The 27,531-nt window shown below is 33.7% G+C and overlaps 1 protein-coding gene across 1 annotated transcript; it reads right to left on the bottom strand.

Moving 5' to 3' along the window:
- Positions 1-4: 4 nt before the first annotated feature.
- Positions 5-27,308, bottom strand: LOC126819692 (sodium leak channel NALCN). Its single transcript, XM_050547886.2, has 13 exons — positions 27,182-27,308; positions 24,387-24,898; positions 23,824-23,907; positions 23,311-23,459; positions 22,745-22,873; positions 21,590-21,735; positions 19,514-19,656; positions 16,385-16,489; positions 13,016-13,237; positions 12,485-12,652; positions 5,445-5,504; positions 3,449-3,580; positions 5-216 (listed from the first exon to the last, which is right to left on the bottom strand). The coding sequence occupies exons 2-13, from the start codon at positions 24,687-24,689 to the stop codon at positions 7-9; spliced, it is 1,851 nt and encodes a 616-aa protein (XP_050403843.1). The 5' UTR covers positions 24,690-24,898; positions 27,182-27,308; the 3' UTR covers positions 5-6.
- Positions 27,309-27,531: the final 223 nt, after the last annotated feature.

Here is a 27,531-nt window from a genome sequence, read left to right as displayed (position 1 = left end):
ATAAAACTAAGCCCATCCATTTTTTAGTATCTCAGCAACATTGTTACCATGGTGATCGTAACCATGGCTACTCACCAAGGTCGCGAACAGATGGTAAAGAATAAAATACAATGCTATGAGAACTGCTAGGAATGAGTTATTAACCAAATCCATAACTTCATCTATAATATCAGTCCAACCATCTTGTAATAGTATTTGAAACATTGATTTGATAGCCTGTTGTCATGGTGACAGATCAAAAAAACAAAAATTAAAAATAAAATAAAATTAAAAAATAACATATGAAAACTGTAAATGAAACAAATAAATGTGTAAACCTGCGGGGGAAAAAAGTAAGATATATTATTGCTGTGATACTGAATTTTCCATTTTGATGAAAAAAAGAACTGATGTATTTAAAGAAGTTTATAAAGCACAGACCAAAATTTCTGTATCTAAATTGGTGGCTCATTATTGTGACCTTTGCTGGTAATCACCTAACAGAAGCAGAATTGTATATTCTATTTAATAACTGGTGATAACAATAACGTATCTGAAAACAATTGAGTGATGCCACTGCTGGTCCAAAGTATTACTGCAAAGGCTATATCTATTTATTTATTTATTATTCTAAGAAACGGATACATTCATGACAACAGGGAAAAACAAATAAAAAAAATAACCCATGAAAACCAGCAAAGATAGGTTGCCAGGCAAAGAAACATACGCCCACAACAGCTAAATCGTCCGGGCAGTCAACAAGAGTTGTTGCATATTTTTACTTTTTTCGGTAATGAAAAATTTATAATACACTAAAATCTGATTAAGAGCAACAACTCATGAAGTAATTATCAGAAAACCATTAGAATTTGTTTGTTTTTATAAAGTTCTGCCCCATGCTAATGTTTTGCATACAAAACTTTTAATATCATGGATTTAGCTGTTCAAGACATAAAAATACATTGAAAATCAATATTCTTGTTCGTCTCAAGATCTTAAACTCTGTGTATCAATCTGAAGTCAATCGGATGATAACTTTAGCCTTTAGAGTGTCACAAAAATGATCAAGGGCCATAATTTTGGCAGTAATTATCGGAAATCATTGAAAATCAATAGGATTCTTTGTCTCATAACCTTAAACACTGTGTATAAATGTAAAGTCAATCGGATATTAACTTTGGCCTTTAGAGCGTCCACAATATTTTTTGAAGTGATCACGGGCCATAACTCTTGCAGTAATTATCGGAAATCGTTGAAAATCAATAGAATTCTTTGTCTCATGACCTTAAACTCTGTGTATAAATTCAAAGTCAATCGGATATTAACTTTGGCCTAGAGCGTCCACAAGATTTTTCAAAATGATCAAGGGCCATAACTCTGGCAGTAATTATCGGAAATAATAGGATTCTTCGTCTCATGACCTTAAACACTGTGTATAAATTCAAAGTCAATCAGATATTAACTTTGGCCTATAGAGCGTCCACAAGATTTTTCAAAGTGATTAAGGGGCATAACTCTGGCAGTAATTATCGGATATATTGCTGAAAATCAATAGGCTTCTTCGTCTCATGACCTTAAACACTGTGTATAAATTTGAAGTCAATCAGATATTAACTTTGGCCTCTAAAGCGTCCACAAGATTTTTCAAAGTGATCAAGGGCCACAACTCTGGCAGTAATTATCGGAAATCGCTGAAAATCAATAGACTTCTTCGTCTCAGGACCTTAAACACTGTGTATAAATTCAAAGTCAATCGGATATTAACCCTCTAGAGCGTCCACAAGATTTTTCAATGTGATCAAGGGCCATAACTCTGGCAGTAATAATCGAAAATCGCTGAAAATCAATAGGCTTCTTCGTCTCATGACCTTAAACACTGTGTATAAATCTAAAGTCAATCGGATATTAATTTTGGCCTTTAGAGCGTCCACAAGATTTTTTGAAGTGATCAAGGGCCATAACTTTGGCAGTAATTATCGGAAATCATTGAAAATCAATAGGCTTCTTCGTCTCATGACCTTAAACACTGTGTATAAATTTTAGGTCAATCGGATATTAACTTTGGCCTCTAGAGCGTCCACAAGATTTTCAAAGTGATCAAGGGCCATAAGTCTGGCAATAATTATCGGAAATCGCTGAAAATCAATAGGCTTCTTCGTCTCAAGACCTTAAACACTGTGTATAAATTTAAAGTCAATCAGATATTAACTTTGGCCTCTAGAGCATCCACAAGCAATTGTGGATGCCGGACCGCCGGACGGACAGACGGGGGCGACGACAATATACGACCACATTTCAATGTGGGCGTATAAAAATTACACAATGTAGTTGCATGTGCCATTCAGTTTATTCTTTCTAATAGCACCTCATTTTAGGATTTCACACTTGTTGGAATACATTTATCTTATCTTTTAATTCGTGTAGTAACAATACAATGTCAAGATTGTATCAAAGATTGTTTTTAAATTTGTAATTTATTCAAGTGAATATTAAACTAAAAGGTATGGTTGAATACATTTTATGATGTGTAAACTTGACTGATTACAAATAAACGAACATAAACATTGCAGTATATAATATAAGATAGTTCTGTTGATATGCCCCACCCTGCTTCGTCCGCCCCCAATTGATTAGAACTCGATTCTGTCTCTATTGGAAAAACACTATAAATGATGTCCTCATATGAATAGACGCTTTGACCTACATGACAGATATTTGGATCTAGATAAAGGACAACATAGAAAATAACTAAAATAAAACTACATGTTATACAGGTGAAATAAAGGTATGAAGGTATCAATGAATCTACTATTTTCAGAAACCGTGAAACATTAATTATAAAATTAACCAACATCTGTTCAAACCAAATGAGTAATATTTCTAATGTAAATCCATTTGTTCTCATGAAATGCATAAAAATTATATATTTAATAATAGTGTGTAAAAAAAGAATAATTTTACACCATAGAATGATATCAAAATAGGGTTTATTTTTTCAATGGCTGTGTGTGGGCGAAACAAATGTTTTTTTTTTGCCTGGACAGTTGTATTTCTGTCTACTGTCCTGGAGATCTTTTATGTGCACAACATCAATTTTTGTCCTGTCTTAAGGACTAGCCCTTGTTAACCCTCTACATCCGAAAAATGGAACCAATCTTAGCAAATCCTGACGGTTATTCTTAACCTATGTCTAGTAAATTCTAGTCAAACAGCCTGCACTAATCCTAAACTGTGCACGGAAAGATGGACTGCATACATCAAGAAAATGATAGAAGTTTTGGAACATTATAGCTCCAGAAACTGATTGGTCACTATAGCGAGCAATTGCACTTCGTCTCAAGTAATCTTGTTTTGCTAGCTTTCACATTTTATTATCATAATGGAATTGCTGTTTAGCATCTCTTGAAAAGCCATTTCTAGAGTAACAAAGACTTATTAAATGAAAGGTCAGCCAAAGTAAAAATCCTACCTGAGGAAATGTCTCAAACTTTTTAAAGTCTGTGATGTAACAGAAGAGTTGTAGTGAAATACTGGAAGCTATAATCAACAGACACATGGTGAATAATACCAAACTTCCTAACTTTCTACCAGGTCCAAATATCTACAATCAAAAAATAAGAACATATTTATATCATGAGTTGTATTAAAAAGAAAAGACCGAAATTACGACTGGTTGATTCCTAATGATGCATCAATTGCTTGCTTGTCATCAATTAGCAAGTTTACAATGCAATAAAAGATCAAACTTTAATAAGGCTACACAAAATAAATGTCTTGTTTCTCGGGCAACTGACAGCTGAAACTGTAGGGGGGAAGGGCGGTTTATTTTTTTTTTTATCTCATTTCTGGCTAGAGGATGGTGCAAAATAAAATTTGCCTATTGTTGAAAATTGTTGGGGCGGGAGGGCGGCCTTGTATTTTTTTTTTTTTTTAATGAGAAAGTCATTACTTGTCTACGGTTTTGCTTTCAGTTATATATTATACATACTTAGAACATAAATCCAAAAATCAAGTCTACTCAAACACTGAACACTGACTGAAAGGAAAATAATTTTCCATATTTAATTCACGTAATGTAGCTTACTAATGGTAATGGTGACAACCATAATTGAAATTGGTTTAAAATAAAATTCCGTACGACTATTAATAGCCGTCCATAATAACGACAATATTTTAAAGAGTAAGCCTCTGTCAGCATGTGTATCAAAAATAATCATCACGGTAAACGACACTTCGATCTAAATCTAGTATCGCTGGTTTATAATGATTGACCTAATTCCAACCAATGCATGTCACGTGTCATCGGGATTCGTGAAATGACTGTTTCTCAGGATATTTGGTGTGTTTCTCAGCATATTCGGTGTTCTATCTGGGGTTTATATCGAATGACTATTTAAATTTAACTAACAACTCGTCAGTAAAACCATCAAATGTGTAATCCAATTATTATTTTCCGGATTATCAAAACTACCGTTAAACGTGCTAATGACCCAGATTCTGACTAAGGTATGGTGACTATCATCGTATCGTATTCGTAGCCACAAGTTATAATAATTAACCTGTTCTACGATTCATTGTTTTATAAGTAGGATTTTTTCAAACATGGATCGAGTGAAGCCGGCAATAATGAGCCGATTAAGATCGAATGATTGAAATACATTGCATTGTTGTCAATGACTTTCGGTGTTTAACACGAATCAAATTCTAGTTCACAAGGGGAGGTAATTAAAATCACGTGATACAAAAATGGAGGTTCTTTCGATATCAATAAAAAAGACCCGTAAATGAGCGTTTACATCTGAATCAGTTTAATACATTTGAATGGATATTCACGAATGGGGCATGTAGATACATGCGGCATATTTTTTTTATGACTTGCTTATCGATGTTCGGGCGGGCGTTACATATTTTTTATTTTTCATCAAGACTAATAAATAGGCCGCACGCGCAACCAATTTTGCGTGCGGGCGGTGCCCGAGAAACAACTTATTTTATTTGTGTTGCCTAAATGTTATCATTTTATTATCACATACATGACTTCTAACATCAGTCAACTTGTTAAATTAAAATGTTATTGATGGCTACACATGCAATGGTAGGCTATTTTTTTCTGGGTAGTGTTTTAATTCTATTTGTAAAATTATCTTTAAAAAAAAAAAAACCAACAAGATCTGTAGGGTATTCTTTTCAAGGTAGTGTTTTAATTCTATTTGTTTATTATCTTAAAAAAAAAAAATCAAAAAAAAAAACCCAACAAGATTCGTCCTGGTTAACTGCTGATAATACTTAAAGGTCATTCTACATGTTACTCAATTCCAATGTCTCAACACGTTAGTACAACACAGTATCCTTGATTTATCTTGCTTGTCACTGAAAATTGTTTGATGCATGTATACAGAGGTCTTAAACGTGCTTTGTACATTAGGATCCTGATTACAGAATATCCTTTCATTGCAAAAACTCACCTTAAAACAGAAATCTTCTAACATTGGTGATGCTTTTATTAAACGAACAACTCGTAAAACCTAAGAAAGAAAGTTTTCATTATTTAAAAAAGATCATCAACCAGAATCCAACCAAATTAGAAATGTTTTGTGAAATAGTAATGTAAATTGAATGTCTTCCATCTGGCTCTGGGAGTTAGGACACAGAACATGCTATATTTTTTTTTTTTCTACACTGACATGCTACATAAAATTAGCCTTGCACTACTGTATACTCTCCGAATTATAACTTGGTAGACTGGAAAACAGTGATAATGTGTTTTTATTGGACGTTATTACAGGATAAAGATTGTACCATGAGGACACTCTGTTAGGGTGAGGATCTAATTGTGAACCATGTTGGTACTGATAATGCTCTCATAATTTATGTGATCATCAAATGACCGTTAATGAAGCAAGGAAAATTCTATGCAAAAGAATCTACTCTATCAAATATTAAAATCGTTTTTGAGTCTTCTCATCTAATATCCGGTTCAAGAGACTGGTAAGTATTCAAATAAATAATAAATTGCAGATATAAAATCTAAACTAACATTTGAGACCAAATTTGATCCTTAAATACAATGCAGCATTTCTACAACCATAAGATTACAAATAGAAGTTTAAACACTATAAGAAATAGAAGCTTAAACACTACAAAAAAAATAGAAGTCTAAACACTATTAAAAAAAAATTAGAAGTATAAACACTATAAGGAATAGAAGTTTAAACACTCTAAGAAATAGAAGTTTAAACACTCTAAGAAATAGAAGTTTAAACACTATAATAAATAGAAATATAAACACTATAGCAAATACAAGTCTGAACACTATAAGAAATAGAAGTTTGAACACTATATATAGAAATAGTAGTTTAAACACTATAAGAAATAGAAGTTTAAACACTATATGTAGAAATAGGAGTTTAAACACTATAACTAATATAAAAAGTTTATGCACTATAAGAAATCGAAGTTAAAACACTATAATTTTTTACGGATTTGTAACCCTTTTTATAACTTAACATCAAACAGTGGCTACTTAATCTTTTGTAGTAATTCAAAAATATTTTGGAAGCAGATATCATGTTCTTTTGTTTGATATAATTTTTATATACGTGTTAGTTTTATTTATTTCATAAGCTTAAGTTGAAAAACGTCAATTTCCCGTGTTTTGACCTTACGCTGAAAATTTTTGTCATGTTTTGAAACGAGGGTACCCTACTTCAAATGCTCGGCGAAGTCACTCATTCATATTTCTTTTTCATTTTAATATCATTAGAAAGATAATTGGTCGATCTCTCGATCAGTCGGGGGTGCTTTGTTGACATTTCAAAATACCATGCTTTTTTTTTAAGTTGAACACTTCAATTCACATAATCTCTTTTTGAGGCAATTTGCCAATATAGCACCCCGATCGATCGAAAGTTTGTTTTATTGGTGTTTCGATGCTATTAAAATCAACAAAATCGGAGCATGTTAAGTGACCTCGCCAGGCATGTGATGACATCATTTCAACACGTGAAGAAAAAAATAATTTCAAGTTCCTAAGACCCATATTCACGGTAAATTACGTCCAAATGCAACTCATTGTTCATTTATGAAATAAGCGTTATGTTATATGAATAATGACTTGCCTGAAAAGACATAATGATAGTTCCATTATTTTAATGCCTCTCGACAAGGGTCCACAATGTTCACATCACGTGACTCATATTCACACGCTTTTATCGAAGGGAAATTTCCTCTCAGCTACCACACGCCTTTACGTTTAACACCAAATATTTTTCAACCGTTAAAAAATTGCCAAACATAGACAAGTATTTCAATGTTCTGAATTACTTAATTCTCTGTTGTTCATGCCTAATTTGAAGTATTTAAAATCTGATTAAGAGTAACAACTCATTAAGTAATTATCAGAAAACCATTAGAATTTGTTTGGTTTTTATAAAGTTCTGCCCCATGCTAACGTTTAGTATACAAAACTTTTAACATTATGGATTTAGCTGTTTAAGTCATAAATATTCATTGAAAATCAATATACTTGTTCGTCTCAAGACCTTAGCCTCCAGAGCGTCCACAAGCAATTGTGGACGCCGGACGGACGGACGGACGGAAAGACGACAATATACGACCACATTTCAATGTTGGCGTATAAAAACAAAACAATTCTTACAGTCAAAATCTTAGCATTAATTTAGTGCCTCCCTAGGCCTACATGTACCTTAGCCTACTGTCATATGGGTACCTACCTAGTCTTCTTTTAAAAGTTTTAGAGAATTTTTTAGATGCACCACAAATAATTTGTTTTTATTGGTCAATGTTGTTAGATAATAATGTATCAAAATAGAAATCTTCTTGTAACATGTAAGCAATACATGCAGAGAACAAACAATAGTGAAACAACAGTTACCGCTATGTTATTTTTAAAATTATATAGTTGCTATGGCAACCACCCAAAGTTCTTAATATTTTACTAAAAATTATGCAATTTATAACAATTATACAATTTATAACATTTAATATCACATTGCTTTTAGATATGCTAAAAGCTTTCTTTAAAATGTGGTGATCAGTGATCACATGTTTCATTATGTTAAAAACACAATTCAAAATGATTTAAAATTGCATTTTTGGGGTTTGTTTTTCGTTTTGGTTGCTGACAACAAAATATATGTTAAATATACAAGAGTAATGTAATTTTTAATATTCACAAACTTCTGGACTTGTAAACAAAATTCACTTCAAGATTTCAATTCCTTCATATTTCATTTACAGTATGTCTTAATACCAGCCAAAATGGGCAATTTGCTACTGTGGAATGTTTTCAAAAGTGAACCTCTTTCCAGCTCTTGAGAGAAGATATAAAGATTTTGATTTTATTTTATTTTTTAAAATCTTGCCCAATAGCTTCTGATTTTAAAAAATACAATTGTCAATATTGATGTCATAATTATTGGAAAATAATGCTTTTTTTTATAAAAATATACAGTGGTTGCTATGGTAACCACTCAACCTCCTTAATATTTTGCTTAAACTTATACAATCCATATCATTTGACATTACATGGGTATGGGTTTCAAATATTTTAAAATGCTTATTTTTAATTGTGGTGATCACCTTTTGGGTCATGGTAAACAGCGTTGAAAATGGTCAAAAATATTAAAAATATGTAATTTTAAAAATTCACAAACTTTTTGACATATTCTCATAATTTCACTTGTGTATCTCCCTTCCTTCTTATTTTACTAATGTCCCAAAAACGCCCCAAAAATAGGAAATTGTGTGCCGCGGAAAATTGTTAAAAAATGTACATATATCCAGCTCTTGAGAGAAGGCATATAAATATTTTTACTCTTTTTTTTTCGTTAATCTTACTTGATAGCTACTGATTTTAAAATGCACAACAACCAGGTTCAATATTTCAGATATAACACGGACAAGACCATTTTTGATGAAAAAATTGACCAAAATCACTTTGACAAAATGGAATTTTTGAGAAAACCTATGTATTTTGGAGTTGCTAGGGAAATCGGAGTAAATGTTACACAAATGTGAAAATCAAAACATAATTGTGACCCCCCATGGCATACTGAGTCACAATGAGGAAATTTTGAAAATTGAGTTATTGTTATTTTCCCATTCTCTTCAATTTGATGTATAGTTTGTTTGAATCGGGCAAAAATTGACTGAGTTGTGACTGCTTAAAGCCATCCAACTCACCAAAGTAAGTTTTGAGAAAAATTAAGTTAAAGATTTGATATGTTTCAAAACAAAATCCCATAGCAACCAAGCCATTTATTTGCTGTTTTGTCATTGAATATTGTTCTCTAGAGGTTTTCAGGGGTGCTGAAGACGAAAATTGTAGTAAAAATTTGATCCGACAATTTCCGCCATCTTTTTTTTCAAATTGGACGCCAAAATGACAGATTTTCGAGTTTTCATAAGTTATGTGTTTATTAATGTCATTGAATGGGTTTTGGGGGGTGCTACATCAAATAATTGCAGTATAAGAGTAAATCCGATAATACCCGCCATTTTGTTTTTCATAATGGCGACCGAAATGATAATCGTAGTAGTAAAATTAATCCGACAATATCAACCATTTTGTTTTAACAAAATTGCGACCAAAATGACAATTTTGTTGTTTTTTATCACCGTATATTTGTAATCGGCTGGTGCAATGTCATTTTATATGTTTTATTAGGCACAAAGGTTGTAGCATCAGCGATCGACTGGACTGTATCCTCCATCTTGTTTTTTCAAAATGGCCACCAAAATGGCAATTATTGGAGTTCTTATACTAGGTACTCGTGTAAAATATAATTTTAGAGGTTTTCGGGGGCGCTGAATACGAAAAACATGGTTTTGGGTCGATGCAACGAATATTTATCATTTTACATATTCGATGATTTTATGGTCACCCATCAGTTATGGTCACACCTTGCAGGGTAGGGTATACCAATGAAACGACGGTATTCAACACCTTATGCTGTCAAGTATAAGAAAAGAGAACATTTTTCAAAAGACAACAGTATGCTAAAAACTCTCCTAAATTTAATAAAAGATTATAATAATAATTAAAAGAGAAAGTACTAATGATCAAAGATCCCGTATTAATATGGTTTGACTTGTTTACAGCTTAATTAATTGGGTGCTGATTGATCTACTGTTTTGACTGCCGAGTTCTAATTAAAAGATACGGTATTAACATTGTTTGACTATACACCTTAATTGAAACTAGTTTCATTGTATATACTATGGAGTTTTCGTATGGCACGGTTACGATGCCAGTGTATATATAGCTGTAAACAAACGCTATTTACAGTGGATATAATTGCATTACGAGAATTTAATTCATTAATTCATCGGGCATGGGCGACTGTTTAACGTTCGAGAATGGAAAAGGGCGAGCTCTCAGTTGCAAATGAATTGAATGCACTGACATCTGCAGTTTTTAGAAAAGGCAAGTTAAAGGTGTCGGTATGTTCCAAAACAATATCACACAGCAACCATGCCATTAAAACTTTCGTTATTTTGTTGTTTAATATTAATATTTTCTTCTTTAGGTTTTCAAGGGTGCCGAAGACGAAAACCGTTGTAAATGCGCTCTTTTCATAGCAAAACATCCACAACAAATGCGGCATATTCACATTAACTATGATAGCGTTATAATTTAGAACAGTGTATACATTAGTAGTCTAAGTTTGTATATTACAACTTAATCAGTTAATCGCATCAATTATTTAGCACCTTGGTGCCAGTGGTCAGAAGATTAAGGTTGTTGATTGGGTAATCAAGTTTAGTAGCCTATCTTAATCATCAAAGAAGCCGCCACAGCTGCACGCCTGAATTAAGATTTTGCGTGTACAATAAGTCTATTGTTATTTTAAGCCTCAGGTACCGTAACGGTATCAAAATATGAGTTCATAATAGAATAGAAATTTCAATTTCATTGGCATGAAATGCTTACGTTCGTTTTGGAAGCGGTGTAATTAAAACAATGGCAGATTATTTTTCCCACTCGAAAATCGTCACGTTTCGACTCATTAGTCGTTCTCATTTTCCCGACCCATGGTGATAATAGAATTTTAAACAATAATAATATCCAATATACATTCTTAACTTTGCATACCGTATGAAAGACAGTAAACGGAATTCACCTATCAATAAAATTCTATTCGGAAAGAAAATTATTGGCTATTTTGTTTATTTCCTTTTAAGGACTATAAATTATTTTCTAACAGACCAAACGAAACATTAAATCATCGCCGCTTTGATTAGTTATTTGGAGTAAATAATGAATTGTCGGTGGCCTTATCATTGTTAATTATCAATCAACTAATCATTAATCCGTGAGAAGTGATTACGAATTAGTATTACTCAATGACACGAACGGCTTGTTGATTGATTTACAATGTTTTGATTAACACTCAACGGCTATCTATATAGGACCAAATTCAGAATTAAGTTGTTGGTATCCGAGGATCTTTTTATTTTGTGTTTTTAACAATTTTCAAGTGTAAATAATTTAATGAAATCAACCTGTCCATAATATCATATTCATTGTATTGGACGTTAAATCTTTAATAAACAAGAACAACAGTTGTTTTCTGCCACTTCTCAGAGTGAATCGCATGTAGACACCCCATAACATTGCCCAAATCTAATTTCTATCGTCTGCTTGAGCCTCGATGCGGCCACGGAACCACAATGCTTTGCACGCATTGTCTGGGCCAATCAGCAAACGAATTGTGTTGGAAGCATAGCAATAAGCGGAGTGTGTTTACATTTTTAGGGGTTTTAAAACCCTTTTGTATTCCTTCAAAATGAATTCATCGGCAATATTTTGGTCATATTTATAAACTAGAGATTCTCCGCTTTACAACGATGCCATGCATTTTGCAAAAGGATTGACAGGTCGCCCCGCTACGAGCAGAGAAAAATATCTAATTCCACTGAGAATATTCAGAAAAATACAGATTTAAGAATACGGTACTCTTACAAAACGTCCAAATAAAGGCGTTTTAAAATGTTTTATTGCTATTTTGATCTTTTGAGTCGATAGATAGTATATTTATTGACTCATTTTTGTTAAAATCTCAATTTCGCTTATTTTGTCTCTTGTGCAAAATTAATTTTCCCGCATTCCGACTCATATTGATGCGGCGAGTCACAATTAGCCGTAAAGTTGTATTTCATGAATTTACATCTACATTTTTGATAGTTTCGATATGTAAAGAAATGTGGCATCGCAAAATACACCAAAAATGACTTTTTCAAGGTGTTGAAAAACCTTTCTTCCGCGAAAAGTCAAAAATCGCAACTTTGAGCCTCCATAAAAAAAAAAAATTTCATCCAATTTTGAATCTGTAAAAAGTTTTGTGAGAAGAATGATGAGATCTACTTGTAAAGCTAATAAAATCAAATGTATAATCATAATCTCAAAATCACCTTTTCCACCTACTTTAATAGAATTTTAAACACTATAAAATAGAAGTTTAAACACTATAATTAATAATACCTGAAAATATGTAAGTTGTGATCTATAACAGCCAGGTAATATGTGTATAGTTGTACCAATCGCTAAAACCAGTTCAAATTTGTGTAAGGATCTCTTTAAATATCCACTTAACCCTAAACACCAGATTTTAAACATGGCTTCCAGGTCAAATAATACAGTAAAAACAACCTAAAAATACAAAAAAACTTAATAAAACAACATTTTTTTAATCCAAAGAAATGAACATTAATTTTTCAGCAGTGAAATTGGATTTTTTAAACTGCATATTCAGTAACACAAAGTTCCTGATTGGTACAGGACAGACAGCAAGGCATCTTGTCGCTTAGAAGGTACTAAAAAACAAGGTTCACCCGTGCATTCGTTTACATGGCTGTAAAAGGAATCCATGACAGTTGGAATTCAATGAAGATTAGGTGGAAATGCTACTGACCGGGCAAAAATTCCCTCATAACACACTGCATGGCATATCTTCATTAGACCAGTTGGTGCATTTCTATTTGGTAATTTCACACACTTAAGAATAATACAAACCTCAGAATAATAAAAGTTGTCAAGTGTATTATCAGGATTTTTCGTTTTATGATCAAAATTTAGACCGGCCTCTGTAATAGCACTGGCTAATGTCAGCAGCAGGACAAGTGTGTGGAAAAAATTAGACTTTAAAATGGATTGAAACATGGCTGGAGCTAATCCTTTGGCTTTATTTTCATCCATTATGACTAACTTCCATGATTCACCATCAGACTGAATAACCTATAAAACAAAAAACATTCAGTATGGCTATAAAGCAGCAAATTGATGGCTGGATCATAAAATTTTCAAAACTAAGGGCATATTATCAGTATTATCTAAATTGTCAGGCCTTCACATACAAGGATCGCAATCGCTCTTGCTCTCCTGGGCGCGCCTGGATTGAGTTGAGGTGCACTTTTTATAGCTCACCTTAATGTCTAAATTGACTCCCCTCAAAGAAAATAATCAGGAAAAATATACTGGTAACGAAAAATACTGTCAATACAATCAACTTGCTTGTCGGCTACAATAACAGTCATACCTTAGTGAGAAACGGCTGTCTGGTTCTTAATCTGAGTTATTAGCACATTTAACAGTAATTTTGATAATTTGGTAAAAAAAAAAATAGGTTGCCAGGCAACGAAACATACGCCCACAGCAGCTAAATCGTCCTGGCAGTCAACAAGAGTTGTCGCATATTTTTACCTTTTTCAGTAATGAAACTTTTATAATACACTAAAATCTGATTAAGAGTAACAACTCATTAAGTAATTCCCAGAAAATCATTAGAATTTGTTTGGTTTTTATAAAGTTCTGCTCCATGCTAACGTTTAGTATACGAAACATTTAATATCATGGATTTAGCTGTTCAAGCTATCAAAATTCATTGAAAATCAATATACTTGTTCGTCTCAAGACCTTAAACTCTGCTTATCAATCTGAAGTCAATCGGATGATAACTTTAGCCTCTAGAGCATCCACAAGATAATTTGAAGTGATCAAGGGCTTGCTGGTTATTCATAACAGGTCCAGTAATATAAGCCACCTGGCGAATGATGACATCTCACTCGACATGGATTGTGAATTTCGGGATTCTTGCCGTCTTCAACACTCGATCAGTACAAATTCAAGGTAGATATTAAAATTATAATTGGATAATACATTTTATGGTTTCAACGGCCCGTTGTTAGTTAAATTTAAATAGTCACTGAATAATCTCTGATAGAACACCATATACATTTTATGGTTTCAACGGCCCGTTGTTAGTTAAATTTAAATAGTCACTGAATAATCTCTGATAGAACACCGGATATCCCGAGAAACAGACATTAATAATATATTTTTCCATCAGGATCTCTAATACTTTCGGATTCTCGATAACATGTGACATGCATCGTTGGAATTAGGTCAATAAACCAGCATTGCTAGATTTAGTTTTAAATAGAGTTTTAGTTTTATTCTTTTTTATGGAGTTATTTTTAAAAATATTGTCCTCATATGGCATAGTTGTATGGAATTTTATTTTATTTCAAGCAATTTTAATTATGGTTGTCACTTGATCATTGTGCCGCTTGTCTATCATCCATCATCCACGAACGAATAAAAACTTTGTAAGTTAGATGATAGACAAAAACAGTAATTTGTGTTTTTAATATGAAGAGATGCCATGGTATTGTATCAGCTTATTTTGGCTACTGCATACTGGCCGTAGTAGAAAAATCCTAATTTCGATCAACTGATGATATGCCCAATCGGACATCAAGACATGGTGAATAATATTCAAAATTCCGAAATTAATATAGTTTACTGAGTGTATAACTACCAGTCAACCCGATTATCGTCGATAATACGCTGGGTTTATTAGGTAATTAAGTGATCAACGTATTTATCGTGTTATACCGTCTATAGTATAAACCTACCTTGATTTAACTACTTAATCTGCCTTGATTGACTGACTTAATCCTTTGTCGGACAATTCATCAATCTAATCTTAAACAGAAGTCATTGCTTTCCTTTTGTCGGACTATTCATCAATTCAATAAGAATGATTATAATTTTAATCCACCTGTTTACCTCGTGGTTTCTCATTTGTCGGGCATCTTAATCGCATTGATGTGAGCCGACATCATCTATAATAAACTAATCATAGATGTCACATATCGTAAGAGTAAATAACACCCTAAATCAATGGACAGTCATTTTGTCTACGATATCTTTTACGTCTTTTAAGAATCCATATAGAAATTCTCATCCACAGTGGCACTTTCCCTTGATCTCGAGCGCGGCACGAATATTGCTTAACATATTATTAGGCAGTGCTTACTATGAAGCCGTGTGATGAGTCACGTAGGCTATTAGTCTCTATTATCAAGAAAAATATTCTACGAATATGTTGAAGACTAGGAGTTTCTGGGTGACCGAGACTAGTACGCACCCAGCAAAATAACAAAAAGGGGAGGGGCTACCAATAGCTATATGAGCAGAAATTCTTACGTATTTGTAGGCGTCAATCATTCTGCTGTGTTGCCTATGATGCCTGTCACTCTGTCATGACTATGAAAGAGTGTTATTCGCTGAAGTTAGCTATGCCTGTTTACAAGTGATTTAACTATTTCGGAAATTCTGCATTCATTTGCTGCCGTATAAACGAAGACACGTAATTCTAAAGGAATATTATGATTGTGAATTTGATGCCGAAGCAGGATCGGCAAGCTTTCATTCAACATATCACGAAAATGCTTAATTTTGTAGGAATGCCGTACGGGAATTAAATGTGAAAAATAGCGAGGTCACCAATTTTTATTACGTACGGGATTTGAATATTTTGTTGACATGTGGTTTTTAATTGTGGTATGAATTGAATACTGTACGGGAATTAAATATGAAAAATAGCGAGGTTCACCGATTTTTATTACGTACGGGATTTGAATATTTTGACATGTGACTTTTAATTGTGGTACAAATTCGTCTGCTTAAATAATGATAAGAGTTATGCCCCTTTATTTTCGGTAAAATGTCCGACAAGTAAAATTTTGAAATCCCATCAGTGAGTTGAATCATGTGTTAGTCCCGAAATGACCTAGTTGTGTCGAGTGGATGTTAACCACATTTCTCTCTCAATACGAAATCAATAGAAATTAATGTAAACTTCAAATGGCCATAACTTATATTAGGATTTATCAAATCTTTAAAACTCTACTTTATAAATTGTGGTGAACATGTAAATCTCAATATGCTATTCTGGTTTAGTATGTTTATGCAATTTACAATCAATAGTGAGATTAAATATATCCAAAACTGAAATGGGATATTGGGATATTAAAAAATTGCCCATGTCTACTTTAGGATTGACGTCATTATTTTGTAAGAATTTATATCAAACAATACCTGTGAAGAATCTGATTCAGCAGCACTACCTCGTGTTCCCCACATCTGTTGAAACTGTACGCGAATCTCAGCAAACGTCTCAATAATTACAGCTATAAATACATTCTACAAAATACATAATACAAATACATTCTACAAAAATAATACAAGAAAGGAGAATGGTTAATATCTCTTACATAACTATCCAGATCTTCCTAAAACTGATATATTTCTTTTTTATTTACTGTTACAATGCAGTGAGGATGAGAAGAGTGCAGAGGGAGATATTGGGATTTTGCCTGACAGTGGTAATCTGACTTTCATTCTTTAAATTCCAGATGTCAGGAACACATATAATGGTTAGATTATTGTTACACAAAATTTACATTTGAAGGTTTCAAAATATTGGGTAAGGTCTAAATTTAGTAAATGTAGCTGGTGCATACAGGGACCAAGTGTCTTAATAACTTTTCAAACTTGATTACCAGAACTGCTAATCAAGTTAGATAAATTCAGGCAAATTAATAGCAATGTCTAGTTTTGATTAGCAGTGTGAGTATATGAATATCCATAGACTACAATTTCTGAAAAGTGTGATTGAAGAAGTCTGTATCTGTTGAATTTTACAATATCATGCAAAGCTTTATTTCAGTCACATTATTTCAAAATTAATGTTATAAACATTGCAAGGTCTGCTCATTGCTGTGTATTCTCTCTCATTACAAATGTTAACCGATAAGAAATGTAGTATTCGTCTTTTGAACATTCAATATTCACGACCATGTCAGTTGTTGACGTAACAGTCATTCACTCATCATTGCTGATATCAATCAAATAATATTTGGCGCGTCGTTGCATCGGGAGCAAACATTAATACTTGCAGTGCATCGATGATACATCGGACCATCGGTAAATTTAAAAGACATTAGCCTACAACAACATTGCTGTTGTCGATCGAAAATTCTCTGCCGCAAATCTCTGTTATAAATTCTGTAAACACGTCATTTAGTACCCGCATTAATACTAGTGCCTACCTTTTTTATATATTCCATACTATCTAGCCCATTTTGTTAAGAATATCATTAAATTATTTCTATTTTATAAAAAAAACCTCCTGTCATTAAAAAAAAACGGGATATAATTCCGCGTAATATAGGGGGCGCTAAAACTTTGCTTTTAGCAGTAATAGGCATTGACGTGAATGGTAATAGGTATTAGATACTAGATGATCATGACTAAACTGGTGAAGAAATGTCGAAAAACCGTTATAGAAACTATCCACAACTTTTTACACTTAACCAGCGGCTGTCAGGCAGGATACGCCCACATTTTCGAGAGATGGATAGAAAACAAATTAAAACGAAAGTGATTTTTCATACAATTAAGGGCCATAAATCAGGAAATTACAATTCGATATGCACAAATATCGAAAGGAAAGGAACCAAGATCTTTGAGTTATAAACTTACATTTCAAGTTTCAAGAAAATCGGATAAAAATTGTGACCTCTATAGCGTCCAAAACCTTGATATACCATATTTTTACGCAATTTGAGAACGAGGGGCGGCCATTTTGTCTGTCAGTTTTGGGCCGATTGTCACGAAATTTGAACTCAGTCGTCCTTAGGGTGTAACGGTGATATAATAATACGTTTTTTTAAATCGGATAAAAATTATGACCTCTATAGGGTCCACAAGCTAAAAACGCGATTTTTCGTACAATCAGGGGCCATAATTCAGTAAGTTACGGTCCGATATGCGCGAATATCAAAAGGAACCAAGATCTTTGGGTTATAAACTTACATTTCAAGTTTCAACAAAATCGGATAAAAATTGTAACCTCTGATATACCATATTTTTACGCTATTTGAGAACGAAGGGCGGCCATTTTATCTTTCAGTTTTTGGCCGATTTTCACGAAATTCGAACTCAGTCGTCCTTAGGGTGTAACGGTGATAATATAATATGATTTTTTAAATCGGATAATAGTTATGACCTCTATATAGGGTCCACAAGCTAAAAATGTGATTTTTCGTACAAACACGTTTTTGCGTAAAATCAGGGGCCATAATTCATGAAGTTACGGTCCGATTTGCGCGAATATCGAAAGTAACCAAGATCTTTGTGTTATAAACTTACATTTCAAGTTTCAACAAAATCGGATAAAAATTGTGACCTCTATAGGGTCCACAACCTTGATATACCATATTTTACGCTATTTGAGAACGAACGGCGGCCATTTTGTCTGTCAGTTTTGGGCCGATTTTCACCTCTATAGGGTCCACAAGCCAAAAAACGCGTTTTTACGTACAATCAGGGGCCATAATTCAGGAAGTTACGGTCCGAGATCTTTGGGTTATAAACTTACATTTCAAGTTTCACCTCTATAGGGTCCACAAGCCAAAAAACGCGTTTTTACGTACAATCAGGGGCCATAATTCAGGAAGTTACGGTCCGATATCCGCGAATATTGAAAGGAACCGAGATCTTTGGGTTATAAACTTACATTTCAAGTTTCAACAAAATCGGATAAAAATTGTGACCTCTACAGTGTTCACAAGCCAAAAACGTGATTTTTCGTACAATCTGGGGCCATAATCCATGAAGTTACGGTCCGATAGATGCCAATATCGAAAGGAACCGAGATCTTAGGGTGATAAACCTATATTTCAAGTTTCATTGAAATCGGATAAAAATTGTGACCTGTAGACTGTTCACAAACAATTGTGGACGCACGGATGGACGGACGGACGGACGGACGGGGGCGACGACAATATACGTCCACATGAAAATGTGGGCGTATAAAAAGGGGACATAAAATTGTCCATGTGAGAAATAAAAAAAGAAAAATTTATGATTAGCATTTGTGTGAATCAAGTTAGCTACTTTGTAGCAAATTGATTAGCAACGGACAAGATTTGATTCGCAAAGAGCGATGCAAACCTGGTTATCAAGACCCCTGACAGGGACATGTGTCAGTATACTTTGTTTTAAAGTTGCCTTGCATATATTATGGGATCATTATTGCACTGTCAAAATCTAGTCTGTTGTCTACCTCTGTTTTTCGTTGCATCTGATATTTCATTCAGAACTTAAAAGAATTTTGCTTCATTTAAAATGCCACATTTAAGGAAAAAATAAGCCTAGTTTTACCTTAACTAACCAGGCCAAGAAGAAGATCAACGATATAAAGTACAGAAAGGCCTTCCATGCTGGTAAACTGTCTATAGCACGATACATCAAGAACACCCAGCCTTCTTGTGATGCAGCTTGATATACAGTAAATATACTTGTAGCTGGAAAAACAAGACATTGGTAAGGTACATTACAATTAGAGTTGTGTATCAACTGTTCAGTTTGTTCACATTAGTAGTTTTGTTTAACACAGCAACATTTGATCAATATCAAATCTACTGCATAAAATAGATCAAATGCATGACACGCCAGATTGTCCACATACATATTTAAATAGTTATGGTTATTATGCTTAAATGCACACCTGTGGAAATCCATGTTAACTTAAAAAGACCATAATTGACATTAGAATTGATAGATCTCAATAACTTTTGAACTAAACATATAGCTGTTACTAGGGTGTCACTGCAGCCAATGTTCACGCTGTATTGTCAAGTTGCCAAGTGATTACAGAGCAGATATGACCACATGCATAACCCAGAGTATATTCTATGAGGCTATAAATAGACATTGCACGTGAAATTTTCTACACATCTATCAACTATTAAAGCCGTAAAAAATATATTGTTAACGATACAAAACAAAAGTAAAATTTAGCTTATTGCGTGTTACAGCAGCTTTAGAAAATTCTGTTTGTTTTTTTAAAATTTTCTTTACCTTTAACTATACTTCGGCATCTTTTGGTTTAGTACAAATAATATCTCTGAAACACTTGGGTTAGGCAAGAACAGGATACTAGCGGTAGTAGTTTTGTTATATTTTTTATACGGTTCTTAAAACAATTGTTAAGTTGCCTAACGTGCCTCTTTCTAAATTCGATTTCTTGTTCTAACTTTCTGTCATGTTTCGTAAAAAAAGTCTTGATTATCCTGTCAATCAACCGGAGAATGCTCGGTAGATTAGTTTAGTGGGCATAATTTCAAACAAAGGGCCTGTAACCTATTTTGCATTAAAAAATGCTGGATGTAATGACAGTCTATTTTTTTATTGATGTTTAAATGGCATACAGATGCATCACTCAACATGGGCTGCATGAACCATTCTTATTTTAAAAAAATAAAAACATCAACACTGATTCCTGTACTTTCATATTTCTGCTGTAAAGGGAAGTAACACTATTAAACGTTCAACAAAAGGTCACTGAAGTGAACTTACTCAGGATGAGTTCCATTTTTAACGCAGTGATGCTGCAATAATTCTTTTTTTGGCGATCAAATTGATGATCATTGAAAGTTTTGGCAAATGAATTTTAGGGAGTGTAATTTCGAAAATCTTCTAATTTTAATCTTGAAATTGTCTTGTCCAACACATAAATTGACTCTAGTCTCAATCTTGCAAGTGGCAAATTAGTCAATGGTTACGCATTTTAAAAATGACCGAAAGATCGAGTCTCGAGACTTAACTTTCAAACACGGTTACGTCCCTAGTACGAGGCTGTTGCGTTTTACTTTCGCTTAGCTATAATTTTTCCAATGAATTTATATTTTAAATTACCATAATGAATAATGATTAATAATATTTATTTTCCATACAGAAAATAAGGATAGATTCATTTTTACTACCTCCATTCGTGAAGCACAATATTAACGAAACGGCAGATAAAACTTCCACTTCTTCTAGAAAGTTACTGACGGCGACAATGTGAATGTGATTGATTTTTTGTTGCCTGCATCCTCGCAAATGTGAACTTTCGGACAGTCCAGGGAATAAAATAATACTCTTGTGCATAAATAAGTACATATTAAATATTTTTTTTTTTTATTAACAAACACATGAATAGAAATATATTTGGCTTCAAGTTTCTGAATTGGCTAATAAAATTTTGATTTGGCTAAAGGTTTTAAGGCCGTCACTGTTATATTAACTTGACTGTTTATTTAGTGACTATAAATGTGAGAAACTAAGTTAAGGCTTGTTATATATATATATATAAATATTGTGGTAAATTGTCAAAATATTTGGAGATATTTATTTATTGTTTGGCACCCTACCATTACTCTAATACTCTGAAAGGTTAATATAAAGATATCTTACCAAACATATCAAATCCGTTAAATCCCATGACATCTTTAGATAGATCTAGATAAACACAAACCATACCCTTACGACATTGATAGCCAACACCTGGTACAGGTGAACAATATGTATCAGGTACAGCTAAATCCCATACAGTTACATTACTATAAAAACAACAGTTTTCATATTATTATAGTACTATGAAATCAAACAAATAACAATTGTATAACACTTTAAAATTGAACAATGAAGAACACAGACCTGGTTCCATACACTTCTTAATCTTTAAGCCTAAAGCTTGCAAATTCAAGTACAATTGACATAAAATTTGGTGTGCTTCTTCTTTGGACAATTGCTCATCAATCGAATGGCTTTGATTTTTGATATGACATCCCATTTTCAAGATGGCTGTGATGACACCATGGATGGTTCCTGGTTCATACTGAATTGTTCTAATATATTTCTTTATACAGTAAATAAAGATTGCTGGAGGAAAGTCAGTGGCACAATCTGATTAAAATACAGATCTATATTTCGTTTCGTTGTTTTTATATTTTCAATGGCCTACATTTACATGAAGATCTGACAAGTTGTAGTGACATGTCGCGTCAGAGGTCATACGAGTGGCTTTTGACCCTATGACATCAGACATTTAATTAACCAATCAGCATTGATGTTTCTAATGGATTACGAACAGTTCCGTGCAAAACACGCCTAAAGCTTGCAGTAACAGACCATTTCATTGGCTAATCCCTAACATCATCCAGAACACATCAGTGATAACAACTCTTCCAGATCCTAGAGTAGTAAAGACAAGTAAAACTAAATAGTATCTGTGTTTTAATCAGATTATCAGCAGCATGGAAATTTGATGAATCAAATGTGATAACAAATAAAGTATAACTGAAGCAAAGAGACATTTTTCAAAATACAATATGGCATCCTTCAAGATAAGAGCATCCCCAGGCTATATCACCTAAACATTGATATATAAGGCCATAAAAACAATATTGGATCTCAGATACAGATGCATCACTCAACATGGGCTGCATGAACCATTCTTATTTTTAAAAAATAAAAACATCAACACTGATTCCTGTACTTTTAAATTTCTGATGTAAAGGGAAGTAACTCTATTAAACGGTCAACAAAAGGTCACTGAAGTGAACTTACTCAGGATGAGTTCCATTTTTAACGCAGTGATGCTGCATTTCTCCAAAGAATTGTACACCAAGAATACCATACAAGGACATAAAGAAGAGAAAGAAGATTGTGACATTATAGATCTGTTGACTTGACCGTCTGAAAAACAAAAAAAAATATGCATTAGAATTCTTTTATATACATTGAAGTATGCAGATGAACCTTGCTAACCTGCGAATGTGGGATCCAATTGAGTGTCCAGTCGAAAAGAAATTTGGACTGATGTATCACTTCTAGTTATAAAACACAAGTTCGTCTATATTTGTACTTTGGTAACCGATTTTGACTGTCCTGATTGGAAAATCAAATTTCCACTTGTTCAGAAATTATTATTTTTAACTAATCCAGACACAAAAACAGTTGGGTTATTTAATGTCACAAAGTAAAAGATTTCATACAAATAAGTATTTCCAATTTATGTGGTTCCAGTAAATTGTTAATTACTTATGTACGATGTGAAAACAGACTCCTATTTTATGTAGGTACATATTCCTCCTGAATATTTTGACAAATATTACCATACTTGCAACTCTTACTTGAAAATTTGGTTTATTCTATTTCTAGGAAGTTGAAATTTCAGGAAGACTCTAAAAACACGGACAATAATCAGTGGCCGTGGCGATCGTAAAATTCTTAATGCCGATCCAGCCGAGTTTGGTGGAATTCTGTTGGTCAATTCAAAAACCTGAAAATTTATATAAAAATTATAAAAAATTCAGATATCTTTATAGAAATTGTATCTTGTTGAGAAGTTGATAACGGTGGAAGCCCAATGCTTTCACAGATAAATGGTTCTTTGTATTTACAAAGCTTAGTACAACAGTTTTCCTGGCATACAACCAAATTTTAAGTGGATAATCTGCTATATGAATTCAGTTTGAACCTTGATAAAATACAAAGTTAAGTTTTTGATGTTAATCCATATTATAAAAGATTCGTGGCCAGGGTTCTGACTAGATAATTTCAAGTAATCACAATTCCAATATGCCACACAACTCTAAGAATAAAAGAGAACCAATTGCTCAGATCAACAGTTCACATCTTACTACCTGTAGAACAACAGAACCCCACAAACAAAGAACCATAACTCCATCAAACTGGCACCATCGGTCTCTTAGATATGGTGCCTCACTCTGTTAAAAAAAGATATAGAAATTGGGTTTACTATCCACTCAACACAAACTAGGTTATTATTGGGATTATCATATGGTACAATCTTTTTTAAGTAATTCCCTTGCATGTAGGGGTCTTGAATTCCACATTTTATTAGAATTAGAAAACAAAACCAGCTTGACTTGATTCATCTTTCCATACGTCACTCAAAGATCATTTTTCTGATGGATTTAAGGCCATTTTATTTTTCAGTGGATGCGAAGATGTCAATTTGTTTTTATCAACCCAGACCAATGGGTCCCTGACCTGAGGACTCAGAGAAACACCATAAGGTTAGGCAAGTGACCCGTCTCCTTGACATGTGCAAGTGAGCGAACAAAACCATGTGACTTGAAGCAATGACAGAACTTATAGACACCTAAACATCCACCGTATAAATCATAAATCTATACCGCTACTTTATTTTTTAAAAAATTTTAAATGATATACATGTACTTACCCTGTATCTATTTTTCCACGCTCCTCGTATGTGCATCTTGGCGATCATCTCGGCTGTGAAGATGAACGTGATGATCATATCAATGGTGAATGTCACATACATCAGCTCCGGATAGGATTCAAACGTTTTCGGAGTGTTCATACTCACGGACAGCATGCTCAATAGCGCACAAAATCTGAACAGACGACGAACAGATACTTTGTTGACCCACTCTATATCCGTATTATCTAACATGTTGTCTTCGGGGCCATAGTCTGCTATTGGCATACTGTCCTTAAAACTTGTCTTTCTGTTTATCAACATGTTTAGATTTTGCTTAATGATGACGGATAGGTTTAACAGACGTTCAATTTGTTTGAACGTGCTGCTCAAAGCACCCTCACAACAGGCCTAAACTTTCTGGACACATTTTTATATTTTTGATGATGTTGAATATCATTTAAATCTTTCACTTTTGAAAATTTTAAATCAAGATTCTGCTGGATTTCAAAACTTCATGTAAATATATAAACCTGAAAAAAAATATCAGGATTTTGTATTCTTTTCTAGCTTGTAAATTAGTAGGCTACCGGTGTGACAGTGTGAGATGGTTCCTGGTGTGTGATGACCGTTTAGTGCATGCGCAGTTGTAGGAGTCAGCTTACACCGTTATCAACACGGTGTGCATTGACTCCCCGTGATAGGATTTCCCCTAAGATTTTCTTACGGTCAAATAGGTTTCTACACTATTAAATTTTACAGAGAAATCCCATTCATATAAAGGCCAATATTCAATGTACAAAAAAGTTAATTATTACAACATAATAAAGTGTAACGACTAATCACTAAAACAAAACCAGCGGCTGCCAGGCAGGATACGCCCACATTTTCGAGAGATGGATAGAGAACAAGCTAACAAGAAAGTGATTTTTCCTACTATCAAGGGCCATAATTCAGGAAATTACAATTCAATATGCGCGAATATCAACAGGAACTGAGATCTTTGTGTAATAAAATAACATTTCAAGTTTCAACAAAATCGGATAAAAATTGTGACCTCTATAGGGTCCACAACCTTGATATACCATATTTTTACGTTATTTAAGAACGAACGGCGGCCATTTTGTCTGTCAATTTTGGGCCGATGTTCACGAAATTCGAACTCAACCTTCCTTAGGGTGTAACGGTGATATAATAATACTTTTTTTTAAATCGGCTAAAAATTATGACCTCTATAATGTCCACAAGCTAAAAACGTGATTTTTCGTACAATCAGGGGCCACAATTCAGGAAGTTAAAGTCCGATATGCGCGAATATCGAAAGGAACCGAGATCTTTGTGTTATAAACTTACATTACAATTTTCAACAAAATCGGATAAAAATTGTGACCTCTATAGGGTCCACAACCTTGATATACCATATTTTTACGCTATTTGAGAACGAACGGCGGCCATTTTGTCTGTCAATTTTGGACCGATTTTCACGAAATTCGAACTCAAACTTCCTTAGGGTGGAACGGTGATATAATAATATGTTTTTTTAAATCGGATAAAAATTATGACCTCTATAGTGTCCACAAGCTAAAAATGTGATTTTTCGTACAATCAGGGGCCATAATTCAGGAAGTTACGGTCTGATATGCGCGAAGATCGAAAGGAACCGAGATCTTTGGGTTATAAACTTACATTTCAAGTTTCAACAAAATCGGATAAAAATTGTGACCTCTATAGGGTCCACAAGCTAAAAACGTGATTTTTCGTACAATCAGGGGCCATAATCCATGAAGTTTCGATCCGATACATGCCAATATCGAAAGCAGCCGAGATCTTTTGGGGATAAACCTATATTTCAAGTTTCGTCAAAATCGGATAAGAATTGTGACCTGTAGAGAGTCCACAAACAATTGTGGACGGACGGACGGACGTCCAGACGGACAGAGGCGACGGCATAATACGTCCACATGAAATGTGGGCGTATAAAAACAACGGCAACAAATCACGGACGATAGAACTATCAATTTCAAGCCAATCAACTTAGATCTGTTGATCGTGTAACTACTGATCACTAAAACAACAGCTAATCACGGTAACAAGTAGGCTATACATGAATGACAAAACTCTTATCAAATACGTTTTCCCTTTTCTGAACTGATCAGTGATCAGGAACCATCTCGCACCGGAAGTAGATATAGTTTGGTTGTTAATGCTAACAATACTTTCGAATGTGCACAAGTGCCCAGGAGCAAACACACACTGGGAAGGAGACAATTCAAACTGTCACACCGGTACTAATAGGAGAAATCCATAGCGCTATGGCATCCTGTTTCTGCTTTGTTTGAATTGTAGATGTGTAGATTGGGGTTTTGGAAAAATTTGATTTCTTTCTAGGATATGGTAGGCTATATTGTAGGCCTACATTTGGCATTGGGCCATTGGCTACATTTGGTGGTCTCTCCAGCAGTCCAGGTACGGTCGTAGGCTAGACTCTAAAATGATGTTTTAAAATTTCTTTTTTTTTTTTTTTTTTTTTTTACAAAATACGGCACAAGGAGCCTATAAGGCTGATAATTCGTAATGTTTATTTCGATGGCTAATTACTCTGTCCTATAAAATTAAAGTTCAGAAGGGTAGATCTAGATCATATAATTTTAATTAGGATTTAGGCTACATACCGGTGGGATTTTTATTTTGACCAAAGATAGACCTATCAATATAGCCTATAGGTATAAACGCCTGAAAATCACTTTTTTCGCGGGAATTTTGCGACTAAGCCTAAGAAGACTGTTCTCATACTTACATCTATTCTTCGTACTTACGCTAGTCTTACTTTCTTGTAAAGTAAATGTCTTAATCTGTAGGAATCAAGGTAAATCTAACACTTGTTTACGTTCTTTAGATTTTGCTGAAACGGTTCCGGTAAATAATTAATGAGCTGATTACAAATTCCCCGGATGTAAAGCAGGAATTATAAAACGGGAGTTGCTTCCCATGCATTTGACAATTCCGATAGCTTGAATCAACATGGCAAATTCTATTATATAGGAGTGCTGTTCAAGAACATCATTGTTTTATGTTCTGGAGTGACTTTCACTTGATGTAATAAATAATACTCGTTTTGAGAAATGCGACTAGGGCCTAGAATGTTTCACTTACAATTATTTGTTGA

This window comes from Patella vulgata, chromosome 1 (genome assembly GCF_932274485.2).
Source record: "Patella vulgata chromosome 1, xgPatVulg1.2, whole genome shotgun sequence".
NCBI classification, from domain to species: domain Eukaryota; kingdom Metazoa; phylum Mollusca; class Gastropoda; family Patellidae; genus Patella; species Patella vulgata.
This window is presented reverse-complemented; position numbering and strand designations above follow the sequence as displayed.

Excerpts from the sequence above, each read along its gene's own strand:
- LOC126819692 (XM_050547886.2), bottom strand. The coding sequence starts at position 24,689 with ATGTTGATAAACAGAAAGACAAGTTTTAAGGACAGTATGCCAATAGCA. Across the intron at positions 16,490-19,513 it reads TCTTGGCCTGGTTAGTTAAG|AATGTATTTATAGCTGTAAT; the intron begins GTAAAACTAGGC and ends TGTATTTTGTAG. Across the intron at positions 12,653-13,015 it reads ACAACTTTTATTATTCTGAG|GTTGTTTTTACTGTATTATT; the intron begins GTTTGTATTATT and ends TTGTATTTTTAG.